Here is a 21,430-nt window from a genome sequence, read left to right as displayed (position 1 = left end):
GTAACCAGGTTTGGTGCACCACCTGTTGTCCTGAATCATTGTTATTGTGCCAGGTCGATATAGCCTGACTGGAATGTGCTGACAGCCATAACGTTAACTGGAATATGCTGACAGCCATAACGTTAACTGGAATATGCTGACAGCCATAACGTTAACTGGAATGGGCTGACAGCCATAACGTTAAGGTTAACTGGAATATGCTGACAGCCATAACGTTAACTGGAATGGGCTGACAGCCATAACGTTAACTGGAATATGCTGACAGCCATAACGTTAACTGGAATGGGCTGACAGCCATAACGTTAACTGGAATGGGCTGACAGCCATAACGTTAAGGTTAACTGGAATGTGCCGACAGCCATAACGTTGACTGGAATGGGCTGACGGCCATAACGTTAACTGGAATGGGCTGACAGCCATAACGTTAAGGTTAACTGGAATGTGCTGACAGCCATAACGTTAACTGGAATGTGCCGACAGCCATAACGTTGACTGGAATGGGCCGACAGCCATAACGTTGACTGGAATGGGCCGACAGCCATAACATTAACGTTAACTGGAATGTGCCGACAGCCATAACGTTGACTGGAATGTGCCGACAGCCATAACGTTAACTTGATTGTGTTGACAGCCATAATGTTAATTGAGTGCCAGAGCTTGCCTGTTTGATGCGCTCCATTTACAGTAAGAATACTGGAAAATTGTAAGCAGTTAAAGATTAGTAAAGTATGCTACGCAATCAAAAGAGTAAAGTTTAATATTTCAGAGAGGAAAAAAACATCATGGAGTGAATATACCATACTCATTTTCCTAAGAAGTATTATTGTATCAGTCCATGTTTTTTTCTATCATTTTTCAATTTTTCACAAACTGTTCGCTCGAGGCATCGTGTAGATGATTGGGACAGATCTGAACTGTCATGTTTTCTTCCTCCACTCGGCTGTTAATTACATGTTGTAATATCCTATGTGTACCTTCATGTTTGTATGTCCTCTATCATTTATGGCACTAATTCACCAAATTTTCTGGTACAGGAGTTGTTAGGATTTAGTTACTTTGTTTCAGTCTCATGATCTATATCATCTTCGTATTTTTGTAGAGGAATTCCACCCCAGCCCCCCCACCCCCAGTCCAGGTTGTCTTTGAGGACATGATATTTATGGTATGATATATACAGCACAGACTGAAAATACAGAATAAAATGAGAAAAGGCGGAACAGTAATTTGGAAGTCTGTGCTATTCCCAAGTCGTTGACTTCCCAATAATGGGTGCACATGCTGACTGTAGGTGTAGATGGTTGATTGCCTGATGTATAAACAGCTGTATGTGGGATAGACAGAAATGCAACAGTCTTGACTTACCTCTGAAGCCACACCAAAAAACTTCTTTGTGCCCATATGAACAGGCAAGCTGAAACTTGTTTTTAAGGAGCATTTCTGCACCACTGTCTACTTGAAATCATCAAATTGCATTGTGTGTTATAACACGGTACAAACCAGTGGATTGAATAAAGTTTACTGATACTGATGATCACTTTTATTGTGAGGTTGGTTTGTTGTGTAGGACAACAGTACTGCAAGTGAGGGCCAGTCTGAATGAACCCACTTAGTGCAGGCATAGTGTGGGTTGGGATAAGTGTCCCATCTGATGTCTTGACCAGGGTGCTTCTGTGAGGCACAAAACAAATACTGAGATGTGCAAGCAAAGCCAGTCAAAGTGGCATTTGATGTGTCAGGTTTTGTTTAACAGTTTGCAATTCATGCGCAAATCTGAAACTAATGAGGAAAAAAAACCATAAAAAGAAAGGACAAACACAAAACATAGCTGGTGTTATAATTCCTGTATTAACCAGGTGTTTAAAACCTGCAGTAACATGGTGACATACCAACAATACCAAGATGTACATCAGTAACTGCCTTTTTTATTTTTTTAAGGAGTCATAATTTCAACTTTAAGAACATTACAAGACCGTTGTAACATATTCCAGAACACTAGAAATTTTAAATGAAAAACAGGATAATAAAACAGTGTTACTAAATCATGCATGATCGGAAAACAGAACTTATATTGGATGAACTCAATGATGGACACACTGGGGTAACCACTGGAATCTTCAGTCCAAGTTTTCAATCTTCAGCTGAAAGACCAAAATGACAATTACCAGAACTCTGAAACCTGCAGACTCACAAGAGCATAGTGTAAGTCGTGTTAGCCGTTATTTTGTTGTTATTTTAAGTCTGCCAGAAGTCTGGCTCATGGGAATCAGGGTTCTGAATTTTGAATTAAAATGCATACTGTAAATCTTCAACCATTTCAACCATTAATGCAGTTTTTCCAGTAGAATTTATGCTTACAATTATCATGAAACTGATGCTAAAATGATTTATTTGTGTCAAAGATGCAAGCTTCAAAAAATTGCTAATTATTTTTACTACACACCACAGTTCTCTGTGAATGTTTCAAAATATTGATTGTAGAGGCAGTGAGGAAGTTGGAGAATTAGGTTAATTATACATGTAGAACCCTGGCTAAAATAACAACCCAAGCTATTACATGTACAAACGGTATGCTTAGTGAGAATATATCACAGAGGGCCATTCAACATGCCACATTTACCAGCTGTACATGTAGGCTTGGTGAGAATATATCATAGAGGGCCATTCAACATGCCACATTTACCAGCTGTACATGTATGCTTAGTGAGAATATATCATAGAGGGCCATTCAACATGCCACATTTACCAGCTGTACATGTAGGCTTGGTGAGAATATATCACAGAGGGCCACTCCAACAAGCCACATTTACCAGCTGTACATGTATGCTTAGTGAGAATATATCATAGAGGGCCATTCAACATGCCACATTTACCAGCTGTACATGTATGCTTAGTGAGAATATATCATAGAGGGCCATTCAACATGCCACATTTACCAGCTGTACATGTAGGCTTGGTGAGAATATATCACAGAGGGCCACTCCAACAAGCCACATTTACCAGCTGTACATGTATGCTTAGTGAGAATATATCATAGAGGGCCATTCAACATGCCACATTTACCAGCTGCACATGTAGGCTTGGTGAGAATATATCACAGAGGGCCATTCAACATGCCACATTTACCAGCTGTACATGTATGCTTAGTGAGAATATATCACAGAGGGCCATTCAACATGCCACATTTACCAGCTGTACATGTATGCTTGGTGAGAATATATCACAGAGGGCCATTCAACATGCCACATTTACCAGCTGTACATGTATGCTTGGTGAGAATATATCACAGAGGGCCACTCCAACAAGCCACATTTACCAGCTGTACATGTATGCTTGGTGGTAATATATCACAGAGGGCCATTCAACATGCCACATTTACCAGCTGTACCTGTATGCTTGGTGAGAATATATCACAGAGGGCCATTCAACATGCCACATTTACCAGCTGTACATGTATGCCTGGTGGGAACATCACAGAGGGCCATTCAACACACCACATGTATGCTTGGTGGCAATATATCACAGAGGGCCATTCAACACACCACATGTACCAGCTGTACATATCTGATATGAAATGTGAACACACCATATTTCCTGTCAGTATGTTAACTTACTTCAATTCCTTTGTCAGCTGGTTCAAATCCAAAGATTCGAGAGAAAAAGTAGAACTCCCCGTCCAAGGCCTTCTGAATGTTTTCACTTTTACGGAAGCCATGTTGTTCACCTGGAAATTAAAAGCACAAACCAGATTACTGTCTATAGCATGTAGCATAAACCAAATTACTGTCTATAGCACGTAGTACAAACCAGATTACTGTCTATAGCATGTAGTACAAACCAGATTACTGTCAATAGCACGTAGCACAAACCAGATTACTGTCTATAGCATGTAGTACAAACCCAGATTACTGTCAATAACACGTAGCACAAACCAGATTACTGTCAATAGCACATAGCATAAACCAGATTACTGTCTATAGCACGTAGTACAAACCAAATTACTGTCTATAGCATGTAGCACAAACCAGATTACTGTCTATAGCAGATGCATGCAGAATGTAGCACAAACCTGATAACTGTTTATAGCACGTCCATATCTATTGGTCAGATTGGAATTTCTGTACTGACAAATTAGTCTCTGACAGGAAGTCATGATCAGTTTGCCATGTTACAAAGTTATGCTGGACACTCATTAATTAATATTTGGACATCATCCAGTTGAAACAAAAAGAAAAAATAACATTTATTCTTATTCATTTCAGTCAACACTACGAAAATATGAAGTTTTGATTTGTGGAGTCAACCTCAAAGCCCTTTCCTTATTGTAAGTGTTCCTGAGTATCACCCACACCTTCAGAATGACTTTCTGGGTTTGATACTGCTCTACAGATTGTCCACATACTTTGTAAAAATGTGTGTTCCACACTGACTACTAACAGACTTGTGATCTTGCCTTACCTTTAAACAGCACATATACTGTGGGTAGTTTTTTGGCTTTGACAGCATTGTACATCATCTCTGCTTGGTTGGGCGGCACAATCTAAACAGAGCAGTTTACACACTGTTACTACATTTAAATGGATATGCTTGCTTGATGGGCTTAATGTCACTTAACACACTCTTTCAGTCATATCTCAGTCATGTCCCAAGACACCTGAACCAATTTCCCACATTACACACCAGGCCTAATGTCCCACCCAAGACACCAAGCCTAATGTCCCACCCAAGACATCAGACCTGATATCTTACACAAGACACCAGACCTGATGTCCCACCCAAAACACCACTCAATGCCCCACCCAAGACACCACACCTGCTGCCTCACCCAAGACACCAGGCCTGATACCCCACCCAAAACACCAGACCCAATGCCCCATCCATGACACCAAATCTGCTGTCCCACCCAAGACACCAGGCCTATACCCCACCCAAAACACCAGACCCAATGCCCCATCCATGACACCAAATCTGCTGTCCCACCCAATACACCAGGCCTGATGTACCACCCAACACACCAGGCCTGATGTACCACCCAACACACCAGGCCTGATGTCCCAGCCGAGACACCACATGTGATGTCCAACACATGATGCCCCACCCAAAACACCCGACCCCGACACCCCTCCCAGTCACAGACCATGTACACGCCCTCATCTGGTGACCAATTCTGTTCCCCTCTCCTCACAGATGCACAGGACACAATCTCTGCAGTACTGGTTGCTATGGTTGCTAAGTAACAATACTGTTACACAATAACTCCACCCAACAAGAAGTGGAGCCCAGGGTACTCACCTTGTCTTCATCACCCTGGAAAAATGCCATAGGACAGTTCAGGCTGTTGACATGGTTGATCGGCGAGCGGTCCTTGTACAACTGTTTATGCTCCTCATCGTATGGTCCAATCAGTGAGTCCATGTAGCGACTCTCAAACTTGTGGGTGTCCGTTGCTAAGGCTTCAATATCAGCCACACCATAATGACTGGCTCCTGTAGATAACAATGGGATACAGAGGTAGACGGTGTCATACTGAGCCATTTCTTGATATTAGACGAACAAGACTTGTACTGAAACCATCTCACATTTCGAACGTCCCTCCAAAATAAAAAGTTTCTCATTATTTCAAAAATGTGTAGAACCTATACGGGAAAAACTCCGTCAAATTCATCATTTTAACAGTCAAAATGAGCACTGAGAGTAATATTAATGTATTTATTTGAATGTTTACTCAAGAATTTAAAAATGGGTATTATGATTAAAACAATGGGTGTTAGTATTTAAAGAATGGGTGTTAGGTTTGAGGGAGAGGGAACTGCACTGGCCAGGGGAGAACAGCCACCTCTGGTAAGTCACTGATAAACTTCCCACATGTGACATACAAAAATGCCTGCTATATCGGTCAAATGACAAACGTAAGATGTCACCATCCACCACTCTTTTTTATACTACAATATGGCATCTACATTTATCTCTCGATCTGTGGTACATTTAGAAAAAAAGGCAAGTGTAAAATATTGTCCATGGTCTTCAACCTCAAAATGGACATCCCTTGTCTTTCCAACCCGAAAACAAAGCTAACAAACATAAGCTGCATGACTCACCAGCCTTGAAGACATCTTTGAATGCTAAGCTAGCCAGGGTTGTATACCCTCCAGCTGATCCACCATCAATACACAAATGCTTAGCTTCCACTTTCCCCTCCTTGGCCAGAAACTCCGCACCACTGCAGCAGTCTTCCACATCACAGATGCCCCAGCTACAACAGTGTACACAAGCTGTAGAACTTCTCGCACAATGTTGCAACTATTGCAGATTTACATTATTAAAATGAGGGACTGGACTTAAAATCTAGGGCTCTGGGTGTCAATGAGATTCCTCGGGAAATATAACATGCACAAGGTAAATATACAAAAAATGTCAAATGTGTGCAAGCTGAAAGTTTAGAACCTACGTGTTGGTGCTGTGCACATATTTGAAGCATCTACTAGTTTTCTCAGTTTGACAGTTTTCTCAGTTTGACAGTTTTCTGCTTTTGACAGTTTTCTCAGTTTGACAGTTGCCTCAGTTTGACAGTTGCCTCAGTTTGACAGTTGCCTCAGTTGACAGTTGCCTCAGTTTGACAGTTGCCTCAGTTTGACAGTTGCCTCAGTTTGGCAGTTGCCTCAGTTTGACAGCTTTCTACTGGTGACAGTTGGAGGAAAGTAGTACACAGATGTGCACCCATACAAGTAACAGAAAAAAAATAAAAATGGAAAATAGATAACAAAAATTGTCCAAGCCTCAACTGTTGGAAGTGTCTAATTCATATATTGTGGGTTTTACAACTACCTGTTAGGAACTACAGCTGGACAAAAATACACCCAGAGCATGGCAGAGGAAGAGACTAAGTCTATCAAGCATAAAGAGGAAGGGGAAAAGCTGTGCTTGTGCCTTTCCAGAGATCCTTTTACTGAACTGAGGAACCACTATGTTCAGGTTTATGCTAGAGGCATTTATGACTATGCTGAAACAACGGTGTTGCAAACACCGAAAAACTAATAAGTTAACAATTACGGTGAATAATGTCATGTGATTGGCTAGTCAAGGCTGGTGACACCGGTGTTTCCACATAATGGTAATCACCCTAAGTAACGTTATGTGCGTGTACATTCAAGGCTGGTGACACCGGTGTTTCCACATAATGGTAATCACCCTAAGTAACGTTATGTGCGTGTACATTCAAGGCTGGTGACACCGGTGTTTCCACATAATGGTAATCACCCTAAGTAACGTTATGTGCGTGTACATTCAAGGCTGGTGACACCGGTGTTTCCACATAATGGTAATCACCCTAAGTAACGTTATGTGCGTGTACATTCAAGGCTGGTGACACGGGTGTTTCCACATAATGGTAATCACCCTAAGTAACGTTATGTGCGTGTACATTCAAGGCTGGTGACACGGGTGTTTCCACATAATGGTAATCACCCTAAGTAACGTTATGTGCGTGTACATTCAGGAAATTACCATGGCAACTGAATGCCTACCATACCAATAAATAATTATCTTTGCACTCTTTGTAAAGTGGACACAAAGTCACAGTGGCAATCGCATTCTGCTGCTAGATAGAGATCTCAAAAGGTGCAAAATATTTGGCGATATTTTGTATTTACAAATTATCCACAAAGTCGGACTTACTTCCTTCTAAGCGCATGTCTGTATGTCTTCCCATAGCCAGTACTGCCTCTATAGTTGACATCCAGCACTGCAAAGCCTCGACTTGTCCAGTACTGGATTTTTAAGTTGAGCCCATTAAACGTCTTTGCTGTGGGTCCGCCATGAGCTTTCACCAGCAAGGGAGGTAAGGTTCCTTCTGGTGCCTGGAAGTCTTTGTTCTGAGGAAGGTAGAAATAACCGTACGCAATTTTGTTGCCAGCCGTTGTCCAACTAATCTCTGTGGGAATACTGAAGTAACCCTTGTCCAGTGTGCTGGTCTTGGACTCTCGCAGGACCTCCACCTGTCAATGGCAAATCATGATAAAAAATTAACCACGAATCTCTTTGCAATGTTTCTTAACATGATTGCCATCATCATCAGTGAACACACCAATATATTGAATTTCCAAAAAATAGTAACTATGTTGAGACCATGTCCATCAAACTGAAGTCACCAACTAGGGAGATGTTGTTAGTTTTCCCCTTACCTTAGTGTTGCTGAGGTTGATTCTCAGAACAACAGGGAACTGTGTAGGGCTGTCAGCGATACAATATGCATATTGCCCGTCCCCTGAGTAGTTGATGAGGGTGTGGCTGCCAAACCCTGTCTGCATCGCCTTGTACTCTTTTGTCTTCAAGTTTAACAGACCAAGGTCCTGAAAGATGATCAGTCATAACGATTAGTCATCATGATCAGTCATCATGATTAGTCATCATTGGTTAGAATAAAACCCTGACTGGGGTAAAATTATATCATAACAGTTGTCATGTCAGCAGGATCAGTCATAACAGTTGTCATGTCATCAGGATCAGTCATAACAGTCTTCATGTCATCAGGATCAGTCATAACAGTTGTCATGTCAGCAGGATCAGTCATAACAGTTGTCATGTCAGCAGGATCAGTCATCATAACAGTTGTCATGTCATCACTATCTGTCATCATATCACATTTTCACAACATTGTTGCTGTCAGAAGTCACTCAGACCTTGTGTTACCAAACTGATCCGTAACAGACAGAACTATTCTCAAAACTATTCCACTCTTTCATTCCACTTACTCGTCCAAACAAGGTTAGAATATTGCCACTGCCAGTTGGGTCGATGCTGTATTTGTTGAACCCAAAGATCCAATGAGGACAACCGACCTCGGCCTGTTTAGGATGAAGGTTGACGTGGTCACCTGACTTGGTCACATGGTACAGATTCCACCACTCTGTTTGGTCACCGATGTATAACAGTTCATTGTCCATTGTCCAGCCAGGGTATATCACACTGACATCATCACCACCAGACACCTGAACACAGCGTATCAAAATAACAGTAACAAAAACAATAAGAAATTTGGATATAATCTACTGATACTCTTGTGGACAGCACAAAATCCTCCATCATGCTCTGAAACAGACAGCAAAATATTTAAAAAAAATACTAAAAATGACTCAAGACTTCTTCACTTATATATCATTTTTCCCTTATATATCATTTTTCCCTTGTATACCAGACAGTCTGGGGAAACCACAGCAGTTTGGTAATTGAAATATCCCACACATTACAATGCTGAACTCCGATAACACTGCATCATTCATCATGCAATGCTCAACACCGATAACACTGCATCATTCATCACCCAATGATGAACACCGATAACACTGCATCATTCATCACTCAATGATGAACACCGACAGCACTGCAACATTCATCACCCAATTATGAACACCGATAACACTGCATCATTCATCACCCAACAATGAACACCAATAACACTGCATCATTATATGAAGATGGTCTCTTCTTTTAAGGATGAAAAACAGAACAGGAGATACTTGTATATTTTTAAAACTGCTTTACAAATACAATATACTAGGAAGTTTATATGATAGGAATGGAGATTTCTTCCTGGTTACCTTTTGGGCTGACCCTTTCACTACATCGCTACCACCTTCGGTCAAGTCTGCCACCCAGACTTCTGTGGAGTCCCATGGCTACAAGGGGAAAAAGACAGACAAATAAACATACAGACATACAAGTCTGCCACCCACACTTCTAAGGAGTCCCATGGCTACAAGGGGAAAAAGACAGACAAACAAACATACAGACATACAAGTCTGCCACCCACACTTCTGTGGAGTCCCATGGCTGCATGGGGGAAGAGAGACAAATAAACATACAGACAGACAAGTCTTCCAACCAGGCTTCTGTGGAGTCCCATGGCTACAAGAGGAAAAAGACAGACAAATAAACATACAGACATACAAGTCTGCCACCCACACATCTGTGGAATCCCAAGGCTACAAGGGGGTAAAAAAGTCCAGTGAAACTCACATGTGGGTGACAGCTGCATGGTTTACAAGATGATGCAGACAAACAGTAGACAAATAGACAGACAAGTAGACATACAGACAGACAAATAGACAGACAGACAAAAAGACATACAGAGAGACAAGTAGACATACAGACAAGTAGACACAGAGACAGACAAATAGACACACAAACAGACATACAAATGGACAAATAGACACACAGACAAACTGTAGACATATACAGACAGACAAACCGTAGACATAGACAAACAGACAGACTGACAGATAGACTGACAGACAAGTAGACATACAGACAAATAGACACACAAACAGACATACAGATGGACAAATAGACACACAGACAAACTGGAGACATATACTGACAGACAAACAGAAGACATACAGATAGACAAATAGACACAGGGAGACACGCAGACAGACAAGTAGACATACAGAGAGATAAATAGACACAGACAGACACACAAGTAGACCTGCAGACAAACAAGTAGACATTCAGAGAGACAAGTAGACATACCAACAGACAGACAGACAAACAGACAGACAAGTAGACACAGACAGACAAGTAGACATACAGAAAACAAGTAAACAGTCAGAAAAACAAGTAGAAATACAGGCAAACAAGTAGATTTTCAGAAAAACAAGTAGACATACAGAGAGACAAGTAGACATACAAAGGGGGTAACATCAACATACTTTAATCAAACTTTGTCAGAGAGGTAAACTTTAAGTTGGAATTTATTTGATCAGAGTTTTTATGCTAATACTCAAGAATATATAACTTATACTTGATAAACCATTATACTTTTGTTAAATGTATTTATTAGTTAAAATGCAGCATGATTAACTTGGGGGCACAACAGTTTGGAAGCCCACAATATTTCCACAAATAAAATGGCTTTAGATATGGCCCCTTAAGGGTAGACAGATTTCTTCATCTGACTGGGGTTTAATGTAGACTAAATGGACGGCAGGGTGAGAGTATACCATGTTAGGGTGATCCCATTGAACCCAGGCTAACCTCTTGCCATCAGGGGAGACACGCGGGCAGCTGTAGAAGTCGGCACCGCTGACCTGTTGGGGAAAAAGCACATCAGAGGGCTCAATAACTTGCACAAACCAATTACTGAATTTACCTAAAGTTCAAATTTTTCAACAGAAACATTCTGATTGATTCATCCACCTTCTAATACAAGGCTGCCTAAAGCATTTTTGATGAAGTCTAAATTATTTCTTACAAGAAAAACTTAACTACTGGCATCAATTGCATTAATTTAAAGTCTTCAGCATTTGTGAAAGAACATTTTTAAAGGTCAAACTTTGGGTGAAATAGAGTAATAGCCAATGGTCAACTATCACTCCTTACATTCAACACTGAAATACAACAAGTCTTGAATGTCAGTCAGATTTAACATTTAGGATGGCATTTTAATACTCAGTACATATATATCAAGTTTTAACAGACTAATTTTACCACAGAGAGAAGTACACCATAACATGTATCTGTTTTATTATACCAACTCACAAACAACTGACATGTATCTGCATGTAAAATTCCCATTTTCATTAGGATAGTATTAGGGTATCATTAGGATAGTATTAGGGTATCAACATCAATCAATTATGGGCCTTCATAAACAACGGCGGGTGTCAGTTTGTAGAGATTAGGATGAGAGGTCATGTCCCTTACCAGCACGATTTGTTCCTGTGTTTTAGGGTCAATAGTAACCACAGTGTTGACAGCTTCCTTGACGCCATTTTGACCTATCACCTCATGGTCCTCCCTCACGATATAGATGCGGCCATTCTGATAAGAGCAACAAGAGGTCAAGGGTCAGGAACTTACAGGGCTAGGGTATAACAATTGATGAGAGAGTAGTTGGAGGACCATATACTTAACAACAGTTTGTTACATTCTAGAAAAGCCAGAAAACACACGGTATTCTCATCGATTCAATGACACTAGAACAGAAAAGCCAGAAAACACACTGCATTCTCATCGATTCAATGACACTAGAAAAGTCAGAAAACACACTGCATTCTCATCGATTCAATGACACTAGAACAGAAAAGCCAGAAAACACACAGCATTCTCATCGATTCAATGACACTAGAACAGAAAAGCCAGAAAACACACTGCATTCTCATCAACTGATTCAATGACACTAGAACAGAAAAGTCAGAAAACACACGGCATTCTCATCGATTCAATGACACTAGAACAGAAAAGCCAGAAAACACACTGCATTCTCATCGATTCAATGACACTAGAACAGAAAAGCCAGAAAACACACTGCATTCTCATCAACTGATTCAATGACACTAGAACAGAAAAGTCAGAAAACACACGGCATTCTCATCGATTCAATGACACTAGAACAGAAAAGCCAGAAAACACACAGCATTCTCATCGATTCAATGACACTAGAACAGAAAAGCCAGAAAACACACTGCATTCTCATCAACTGATTCAATGACACTAGAACAGAAAAGTCAGAAAACACACGGCATTCTCATCGATTCAATGACACTAGAACAGAAAAGCCAGAAAACACACTGCATTCTCATCGATTCAATGACACTAGAACAGAAAAGCCAGAAAACACACTGCATTCTCATCAACTGATTCAATGACACTAGAACAGAAAAGTCAGAAAACACACGGCATTCTCATCGATTCAATGACACTAGAACAGAAAAGCCAGAAAACACACTGCATTCTCATCAACTGATTCAATAACACTAGAACAACAAACAAGCATTGTTTTAAATAGATTCAATTCCTTAATTGGGCAGTTTATTAAGGTGTAATAAATTCTATAATCTATAATGCAGCAACCATCTTGAATGTTACAAATTGCTATTGTACTAGATACCTCACATGCAAAATAACTTGTAACATACATGTACAGTAATAATTACCTACGTACATGTACAGTAATAATTACATACATACATATACAGTAATAATTACATACGTACATGTACAGTAATAATTACATACATACATGTACATAATAATTACCTATGTACATGTACAGTAATAATTACATACGTACATGTACAGTAATAATTACATACATACATGTACAGTAATAATTACATACATACATGTACAGTAATAATTACATACATACATGTACAGTAATAATTACATATGTACATGTACAGTAATAATTACATACATGTACAGTAATAATTACCTACGTACATGTACAGTAATAATTACATACATGTACAGTAATAATTACCTACGTACATGTACAGTAATAATTACATACATACATATACAATAATAATATGATACATACGGTAGTTATTAGAGCTACATCCAATGAACCCAAATTTTCACCTTAGCACATCATATAAGAATTAAATTGCTCTGTACAACAATGCTCACCACCATAATTTTTTGGTAAAACTAGGTCAACTTTAGAAGACAGAAAATGCATTGTTTGTTTCTTTGATTTACTGACTCCAGGGCCGTATTTTTCCACCCTAATTTACAGTCAGAAGTACCTATAATAATCCACAAATCATGTGATGTTCAAACACTTTCATAAAAACGTATTCAAATGCATGCCTATACATGGGTAGGCATTTGACTCGCCCTAATTTCACCATTCTATGTGTGACAGGACCAGTCATCCACAGCCCTCTTTACTACATGTATCTGGCGTTACTGTACCGATACAGCAATAAACTGTGTCAATATGATAATATCAAAGGGTAGTCAATGCAGTTTTCCCTTCGGAAAAAGGTAGTTTTTATACCTTCATTGACATACATTTCGAAACAAACGCGTAATGCTCTACCAAAGACATTTTTATGCTCTAGCAAGGACGGTATACTCTTGTAAAGATATAATGTTCTACCACTATAGTTAAGACAGTATGCTCTAGCAAAGACATACATTAATGTTCTACCACTATAGCAAAGACAGTATGCTCTGGCAAGGACATACAGTAATGTTCTACCACTATAGCAGAGACAGTACACTCTAGCAAAGACATACAGTAACTTTAAATGACTATAGCAAAGACAGTATGCTCTAGCAAAGACATACATTAATGTTCTACCACTATAGCAAAGACAGTATGCTCTAGCAAAGACATACATTAATGTTCTACCACTATAGCAGAGACAGTATGCTCTAGCAAAGACATACATTAATGTTCTACCCCTATAGCAAAGACCGTATGCTCTAGCAAAGACATACAGTAATGTTCTACCATTATAGCAGAGACAGTATGCTCTATCAAAGACATGCAGTAATGTTCTACCATTATAGCAGAGACAGTATGCTCTAGCAAAGACATACATTAATGTTCTACCCCTATAGCAAAGACCGTATGCTCTAGCAAAGACATACAGTACTGTTCTACCACTATAACAAAGACAGTATGCTCCAGCAGAGACATACAGTAATGTTCTACCCCTATAACAAAGACAGTATGCTCTAGAAATGGTAAACAGTAATGTTCTACTATGGCAAAGACAGTGTGCTCTATAGTTTTACTATAATGCAAAACACATTATGCTTCAGTGAAGACACTATGATCTATCTCTGTAGCAAAGACATCATTAATGCTTTTGTAAAAGTTAACATTAAATATTGACCATTAATAATTTATTTTGTCACATGGTCTGAACATGAATATATGTTTAAGCAGCTCTGATTCCAAGCCTCTATATGCCTGGCCTAAAATTACTGTCCAGTGTGAACGAAAAAGCATTAGAGCAATCATTCACAATGTAATTAGTCACGACATATCCTGCTGAGATGCCAGTATGTTGTATTTGAAATAACATTTCCAGGTGACAGCTGAAATAACAATACATTTAATAAATCATTAAACCAAACACTATATTCATGGTCACTTGTTGAGAAAAGTCTGTTAGAATTTGTTTCTGAATTGTGCTGCCACTTACAGCAAAGAAATCCCACCCATCCACCACAAGCAACTAATGTCTCACCTTGACATGATACTGGCCATCTGCATATCTCCATTGTTTGCTGGGGGTAAGGGCTTCTGGAGCCGATGTGGGGGAGGTCTGTTTGTATAATCTCTGGTCCTCGTAGTTGGAAAAGTAGACGGCTCCATCATAGACAAACACTGCCCCGCCCCCGTACTCATGGACGCGTGTGCGGGCATTGAACCCCTCAGGGGTCCATGAGATGTAGCCCTCATGGCCTACCGTCGCGGAGCAGACTACGTAGCGACCACCCTCTGAGTAACGCAACTCTGACCAGTAAACTGTGTCTGAAAAGTAAACACAACACATCCACTTATTACCATTAACATACAACCGTGCTTACCCAGGTCTGGATTACAAACTTCAATGTCATTTTGGTGAATGACAAGTCATCTTCAGCAACCACAAGCACCATCAGTTTTTCCATGACATTAAGTCAAGACGTCAAGAAATGCCTAGCGTTAAGGTGGTGGTTTACACGGGGCGCTCAGGTGAACCTCCATCAGTACACCTGACCACTGTCCTAAAGGTGAGTCTGCTCTTAAACCCTGAACAAGTACTAGTATAAATCAATCATGATTAATACCCAATAATTACTGAGAGCAATTAAGATCCAAGGTAATTCAGACTCAGAGATGTCCACATAAATAAAGTTACAATTTACATTGCACTGAATTCCTCAAAATGCTTCTCATTTTGCTAAATCCCTTTCTTTAACAAGGGTTATGAGAAACCCCACAACTGGCCAGTAGTGGCTTCAGTTCAAATGGCAGCCAAAATTGACAGGGCATTGAAATTCATACTGAGCAGGTAGTGTCTTCATGGTAGACATGTATAGTGAATAAAATGAAAGTCCCTAAACAAGGCAACCTGGATAAAAAAATATCAAAATTCATATATCTACATCATCAAGGCATGTTTATCAAGCCCATGAAGTTTCATGAAGATTTGATGAAAACTGATAACAGCTGACTCAAACATAAAACCTTACTCAGTTGATCCCAACATAAAACCTTACTCAGCTGACCTCAACATAAAACCTTACTCAACTGGCCCCAACATAAAACCTTACTCAACTGACCCCAACATAAAACCTTACTCAACTGGTTCAAACATAAAACCTTACTCAGTTGATCCCAACATAAAACCTTACTCAGCTGACCTCAACATAAAACCTTACTCAACTGATCCCAACATAAAACCTTACCCAGCTGACCTCAACATAAAACCTTACTCAACTGATCCCAACATAAAACCTTACTCAGCTGATCCCAACATAAAACCTTACTCAACTGACCCCAACACAAAACCTTACTCAACTGATCCAAACATAAAACCTTACTCAACTGATCCCAACATAAAACCTTACTCAACTGATCCCAACATGAAACCTTACTCTGAGGCTACATATACACTACTGAAGTGAATGTGGACACAGAAAGTCCAAAACATGTTAGTTTTTACCAAACCAGAAATATAAAGTAAAACATCAACATCTTCAAAGCATCTTAATCAAGCCCAAGAAGTTTCATGAACATATAGCGAAAACTTTGACAACAGCTGACCCAAACAAAAAAGCTTACTTCATGATGGGGAGCTAAAATGCAAATATCCCTAATTATTCAAGATGAGTAAATCCCCAAATCCTCTTCATCATTCCCATCAAATTCATAAAATGATGTTAAAACTGATGAAATATCTGACCTAAACATAAAACCTTACCCTGGCCAACGAAACTGAACAGTACTTCTGTTGAACAAAAATTCAAACATCCCTAACTTATAATCAAAATGAGTAAATGTCCAAATCTTGTTCATCATTCCCACCAAGTTTCATAGCAGCGATGTGAAAACTGTGAGACTAGCATACCCAAACATAAAACCTTACTCAACTGATCCAAACATAAAACCTTACTCAACTGACCTCAACATAAAACCTTACTCAACTGATCCAAACATAAAACCTTACTTACCTGATTCAAACATAAAACCTTACTCAACTGACCTCAACATAAAACCTTACTCAACTGATCCCAACATAAAACCTTACTCAGCTGATCCCAACATAAAACCTTACTCAACTGACCCAAACATAAAACCTTACTCAACTGATCCAAACATAAAACCTTACCCAACTGACCCCAACATAAAACTTTATTCACCTGACCCAAACATAAAACCTTACTCAACTGACCCCAACATAAAACCTTACCCAACTGACCGAAACATAAAACCTTACTCAACTGACCTCAACATAAAACCTTACTCAACTGACCGAAACATAAAACCTTACTCAACTGATCCCAACATAAAACCTTACTCAACTGATCCAAACATAAAACTTTATTCAACTGACCCAAACATAAAACCTTACTCAACTGATCCAAACATAAAACCTTACTCAACTGACCCAAACATAAAACCTTACTCAACTGATTCAAATATAAAACCTTACCCAGCAGACCCCAACATAAAACTGTACACAACTGACCCCAACATAAAACCTTACCCAGCAGACCCCAACATAAAACCTTACTCAACTGATCCAAACATAAAACCTTACTCAACTGATCCCAACATAAAATTTTACTCAACTGACCCAAACATAAAACTTTATTCAACTGACCCAAACATAAAACCTTACTCACCTGATCCCAACATAAAACCTTACTCAACTGATTCAAATATAAAACCTTACTCAAATGACCCAAACATAAAACCTTACCCAACTGACCTCAACATAAAACCTTACTCAACTGATTCAAACATAAAACCTTACCCAGCAGACCCCAACATAAAACCTTACTCAACTGACCCAAACATAAAACCTTACTCAACTGATCCAAACACAAAACCTTACTCAACTGATTCAAACATAAAATCTTACTCAAATGACCGAAACATAAAACCTTACCAAACTGACCCCAACATAAAACCTTACTCAACTGATTCAAACATAAAACCTTACCCAGCAGACCCCAACATAAAATCTTACTCAACAGACCCCAACATAAAACCTTACTCAACTGATTCAAATATAAAACCTTACTCAAATGACCCAAACATAAAACCTTACCCAACTGATCCAAACATAAAACCTTACTCAACTGACCCAAACTAGAAAACCAAACACCGACACATACACCAACATTACTTCTCTCCCACACTCACAATACCTTGCCATACTTTGTAACAGCAAGTTAAAAATGTATCATTTTGCTGTATTAAGAATACAACTTTATACAACAACATTGCTTTGCCACCACTGCCAGATAGTGAAGGAGTGAAGGAGTCTTAAAGGCTTACTGAAAATGACCTAAAATGTTTTCCCTGGATTCAGGATTGTTTGGAAGGTAGGATGATATCCTAGTTGAACAATATAAAGTTCTGACCCAAAAGTCACCTTTACCTGCCTCTAAAAACACTCCTCTATTTGTCAGCGAATTTTTAGGACAAATGGATCTTGTGAGTGTATCTGGTCTGTTACACTCACGCAAAAATTCCTCTCCTTAGAAAAAGAAACTTCCAACAAATAGCAAAAAACTTAACCTTAAACATTTCAAAATGTCTGCAGCTATCAAGCTCCTTACACCCTTACTAAAAAACTAGCTGTGGTCTGTAAAAGTTACATAATCTAACTCCAATTTTGCCAGTCCTTTGATATACACCCACAAGTTTATTCTTGAGGGAGCTGCCAGTTTTACTCTTGTGGATGAAAATAAAATTAAATTTACAAACACGTTTTGAGTTAGTCGAGGAACTCGCTCTGCCTAAAGCTGTGAGTTTCTAATAAGCAGAAGGCTGTATGTTAGCAGAGTGCAGTGACTTTCTAGATGTCTAATCCTCAATCTTGAGTGGGTTTTCGTTAAACTAAGTATTCTGTAGAATAAGAGACAGCAATAGCTACCCTGTTAACCTGCTCTTCACATATTCACGTCTTGCTCTAATCATTTACACTAAACTCTGAACCCTGTAAATACTGGCCATCTTACTGAATCAGATCCAGAGAGTTCTAGAACCACACGTCAGTGAAAACCTAAGGATCTATAATGAAATTACCTACTTAATATTAGTCGGGGGCCCCACTGACCCAATGACCTAAGAGCCTCTAAACAATGAGGCCACTGTAAGTTCAAGTCTAGTTTATGCTGGCTAGCAACCTGTGGATGTTCGTGTGTTTCTTTTCTCCAACCTTAATGCTGGCCACCATTGTGTAAACCAAATATTTTCGAGTATGACGAAAAACACCAATCACATAAATAAATAAATAAATAAAAAATATTAATGTAACCTATGGGCTTACGATTTATTCTTTATTTTTAAAGCTTCATAAATATTTTCAAATGTTTGAAAGTCATTTCAAGACTTTAGAAATCATTCTTAAAGCCCTACAAATCATTTTCAAAGTTTTGAAATAGTTTTTAGCCTTTCACCATCATCCTTACAGCTTGTAACCTGCAGGATTAGTGATGTGTGTAAAGCAGCATGAACAAGGATTGCAAAAGCCAGAACAGGTGATAGATCAGTGGTGTTGTACTGCCCCTACTCAACCAAAGCCAGAACAGGTGATAGATCAGTGGTGTTGTACTGCCCCTACTCAACCAAAGCCAGAACAGGTGATAGATCAGTGGTGCTGTACTGCCCCTACTCAGCCAGAGCCAGAACAGGTGATAGATCAGTGGTGTTGTACTGCCCCTACTCAGCCAGAGCCAGAACAGGTGATAGATCAGTGGTGTTGTACTGCCCCTACTCAGCCAAAGCCAGAACAGGTGATAGATCAGTGGTGCTGTACTGCCCCTACTCAGCCAAAGCCAGAACAGGTGATAGATCAGTGGTGCTGTACTGCCCCTACTCAGCCAAAGCCAGAACAGGTGATAGATCAGTGGTGTTGTACTGCCCCTACTCAGCCAAAGCCAGAACAGGTGATAGATCAGTGGTGCTGTACTGCCCCTACTCAGCCAAAGCCAGAACAGGTGATAGATCAGTGGTGTTGTACTGCCCCTACTCAGCCAAAGCCAGAACAGGTGATAGATCAGTGGTGCTGTACTGCCCCTACTCAGCCAAAGCCAGAACAGGTGATAGATCAGTGGTGCTGCACTGCCCCTACTCAGCCAAAGCCAGAACAGGTGATATATCAGCGGTGCTGTACTGCCCCTACTCAGCCAAAGCCAGAACAGGTGATAGATCAGTGGTGTTGTACTGCCCCTACTCAGCCATTTGCCAGAACAGGTGATAGATCAGTGGTGCTGTACTGCCCCTACTCAGCCAAAGCCAGAACAAGCGACAGATCAGTGGTACTGTACTGCCCCTACTCAGCCAAAGCCAGAACAGGTGATAGATCAGTGGTGTTGTACTGTGCCTACTCAGCCAAAGCCTGAGCAGGTGATAGATCAGTTGTGATGCACTGCCCCTACTCAGCCAAAGCCAGAACAGGTGATAGATCAGTTGTGCTGTACTGCCCCTACTCAGCCAAAGCCGTAACAAGTGATAGATCAGTTGTGCTGTACTGCCCCTACTCAGCCAAAGCCAGAACAGGTGATAGATCAGTGGTGCTGTACTGCCCCTACTCAGCCAGAGCCAGAACAGGTGATAGATCAGTGGTGTTGTACTGCCCCTACTCAGCCAAGGCCAGAACAGGTGATAGATCAGTTGTGCTGTAAGCCTACTGCCCCTACTCAGCCAAAGCCAGAACATGATGGAACATCCTTAACAATGTCAATAAGCCCTAATGCAAAGAAAGAACGTTGTATAGGTCTATCTAAAGGAGAGAAGAGAAAGCTGACTTTATAAGTATTTTCCTAAAACCCTTGTGCAGTTAAGGCCAATCACACTACATTACTACAAAATTCTTCTGCCACCCGCATCTATTTTCCAAAATATTCTGACAGGAAACAATTAAGGAATTATGTAGGTGTCACTGGCCTATTGCTTTGCGCACACAGTAGGTACTATACAACAGTGTACTATACAACAGTGTGATAATGAGACATTTTTAAAGCAATGAAAGTAATTTTTAAAAGTTTATAAATAGGCACAATTTTAATTTATGAATTCATAAATGACTTTAAGCTTTGAAAATGATTTTAAAAGTTTAAAAATGATTTCCAAATCAGTAAAATGATTTCTAAAACTTTAAATTACTGAACTACACAATGCTTTAAGTTGTCCTGCTGTGAGCACCTGATCGGCACAGATAACTCCAAGTCGCTGTAGGCCTACACAAGCCACTGACCTGCTTTCGCTGTGTTCCAGTCTACGCGCACTTCTTGCAGTGCCACGGCATTTTCAGACACAACTTTGCTGGATATTGGCGACTTCCAGCTGCCGTAGGGTGAGGTGATTTTGCCGGGTTTGTCCATGGTCTGGCTAACTTGTGATGCCATCTCTGGGGAGCCTTGTGGGTGGCGGCGTGAAGCCACGCTACATATACCGGAAGCACGTGAGACG

The 21,430-nt window shown here is 40.0% G+C and overlaps 1 protein-coding gene across 1 annotated transcript; it reads right to left on the bottom strand.

The window, feature by feature from the left end:
• Window positions 1-1,829: 1,829 nt before the first annotated feature.
• On the bottom strand, window positions 1,830-21,366 carry LOC135466778 (uncharacterized). Its single transcript, XM_064744453.1, has 13 exons — window positions 21,216-21,366; window positions 14,985-15,271; window positions 11,698-11,814; window positions 10,995-11,081; window positions 9,594-9,671; window positions 8,748-8,984; window positions 8,178-8,345; window positions 7,672-7,991; window positions 6,096-6,250; window positions 5,290-5,483; window positions 4,456-4,537; window positions 3,612-3,721; window positions 1,830-2,138 (listed from the first exon to the last, which is right to left on the bottom strand). Exons 1-13 carry the CDS (start codon window positions 21,364-21,366, stop codon window positions 2,115-2,117), a joined length of 2,010 nt encoding a protein of 669 aa, XP_064600523.1. The 3' UTR covers window positions 1,830-2,114.
• Window positions 21,367-21,430: the final 64 nt, after the last annotated feature.

Source organism: Liolophura sinensis, chromosome 6 (genome assembly GCF_032854445.1).
Source record: "Liolophura sinensis isolate JHLJ2023 chromosome 6, CUHK_Ljap_v2, whole genome shotgun sequence".
NCBI lineage: Eukaryota > Metazoa > Mollusca > Polyplacophora > Chitonida > Chitonidae > Liolophura > Liolophura sinensis.
The sequence above is the reverse complement of the archived record's forward strand: the minus strand, read 5'-3'. Positions and strand labels throughout refer to the sequence as shown.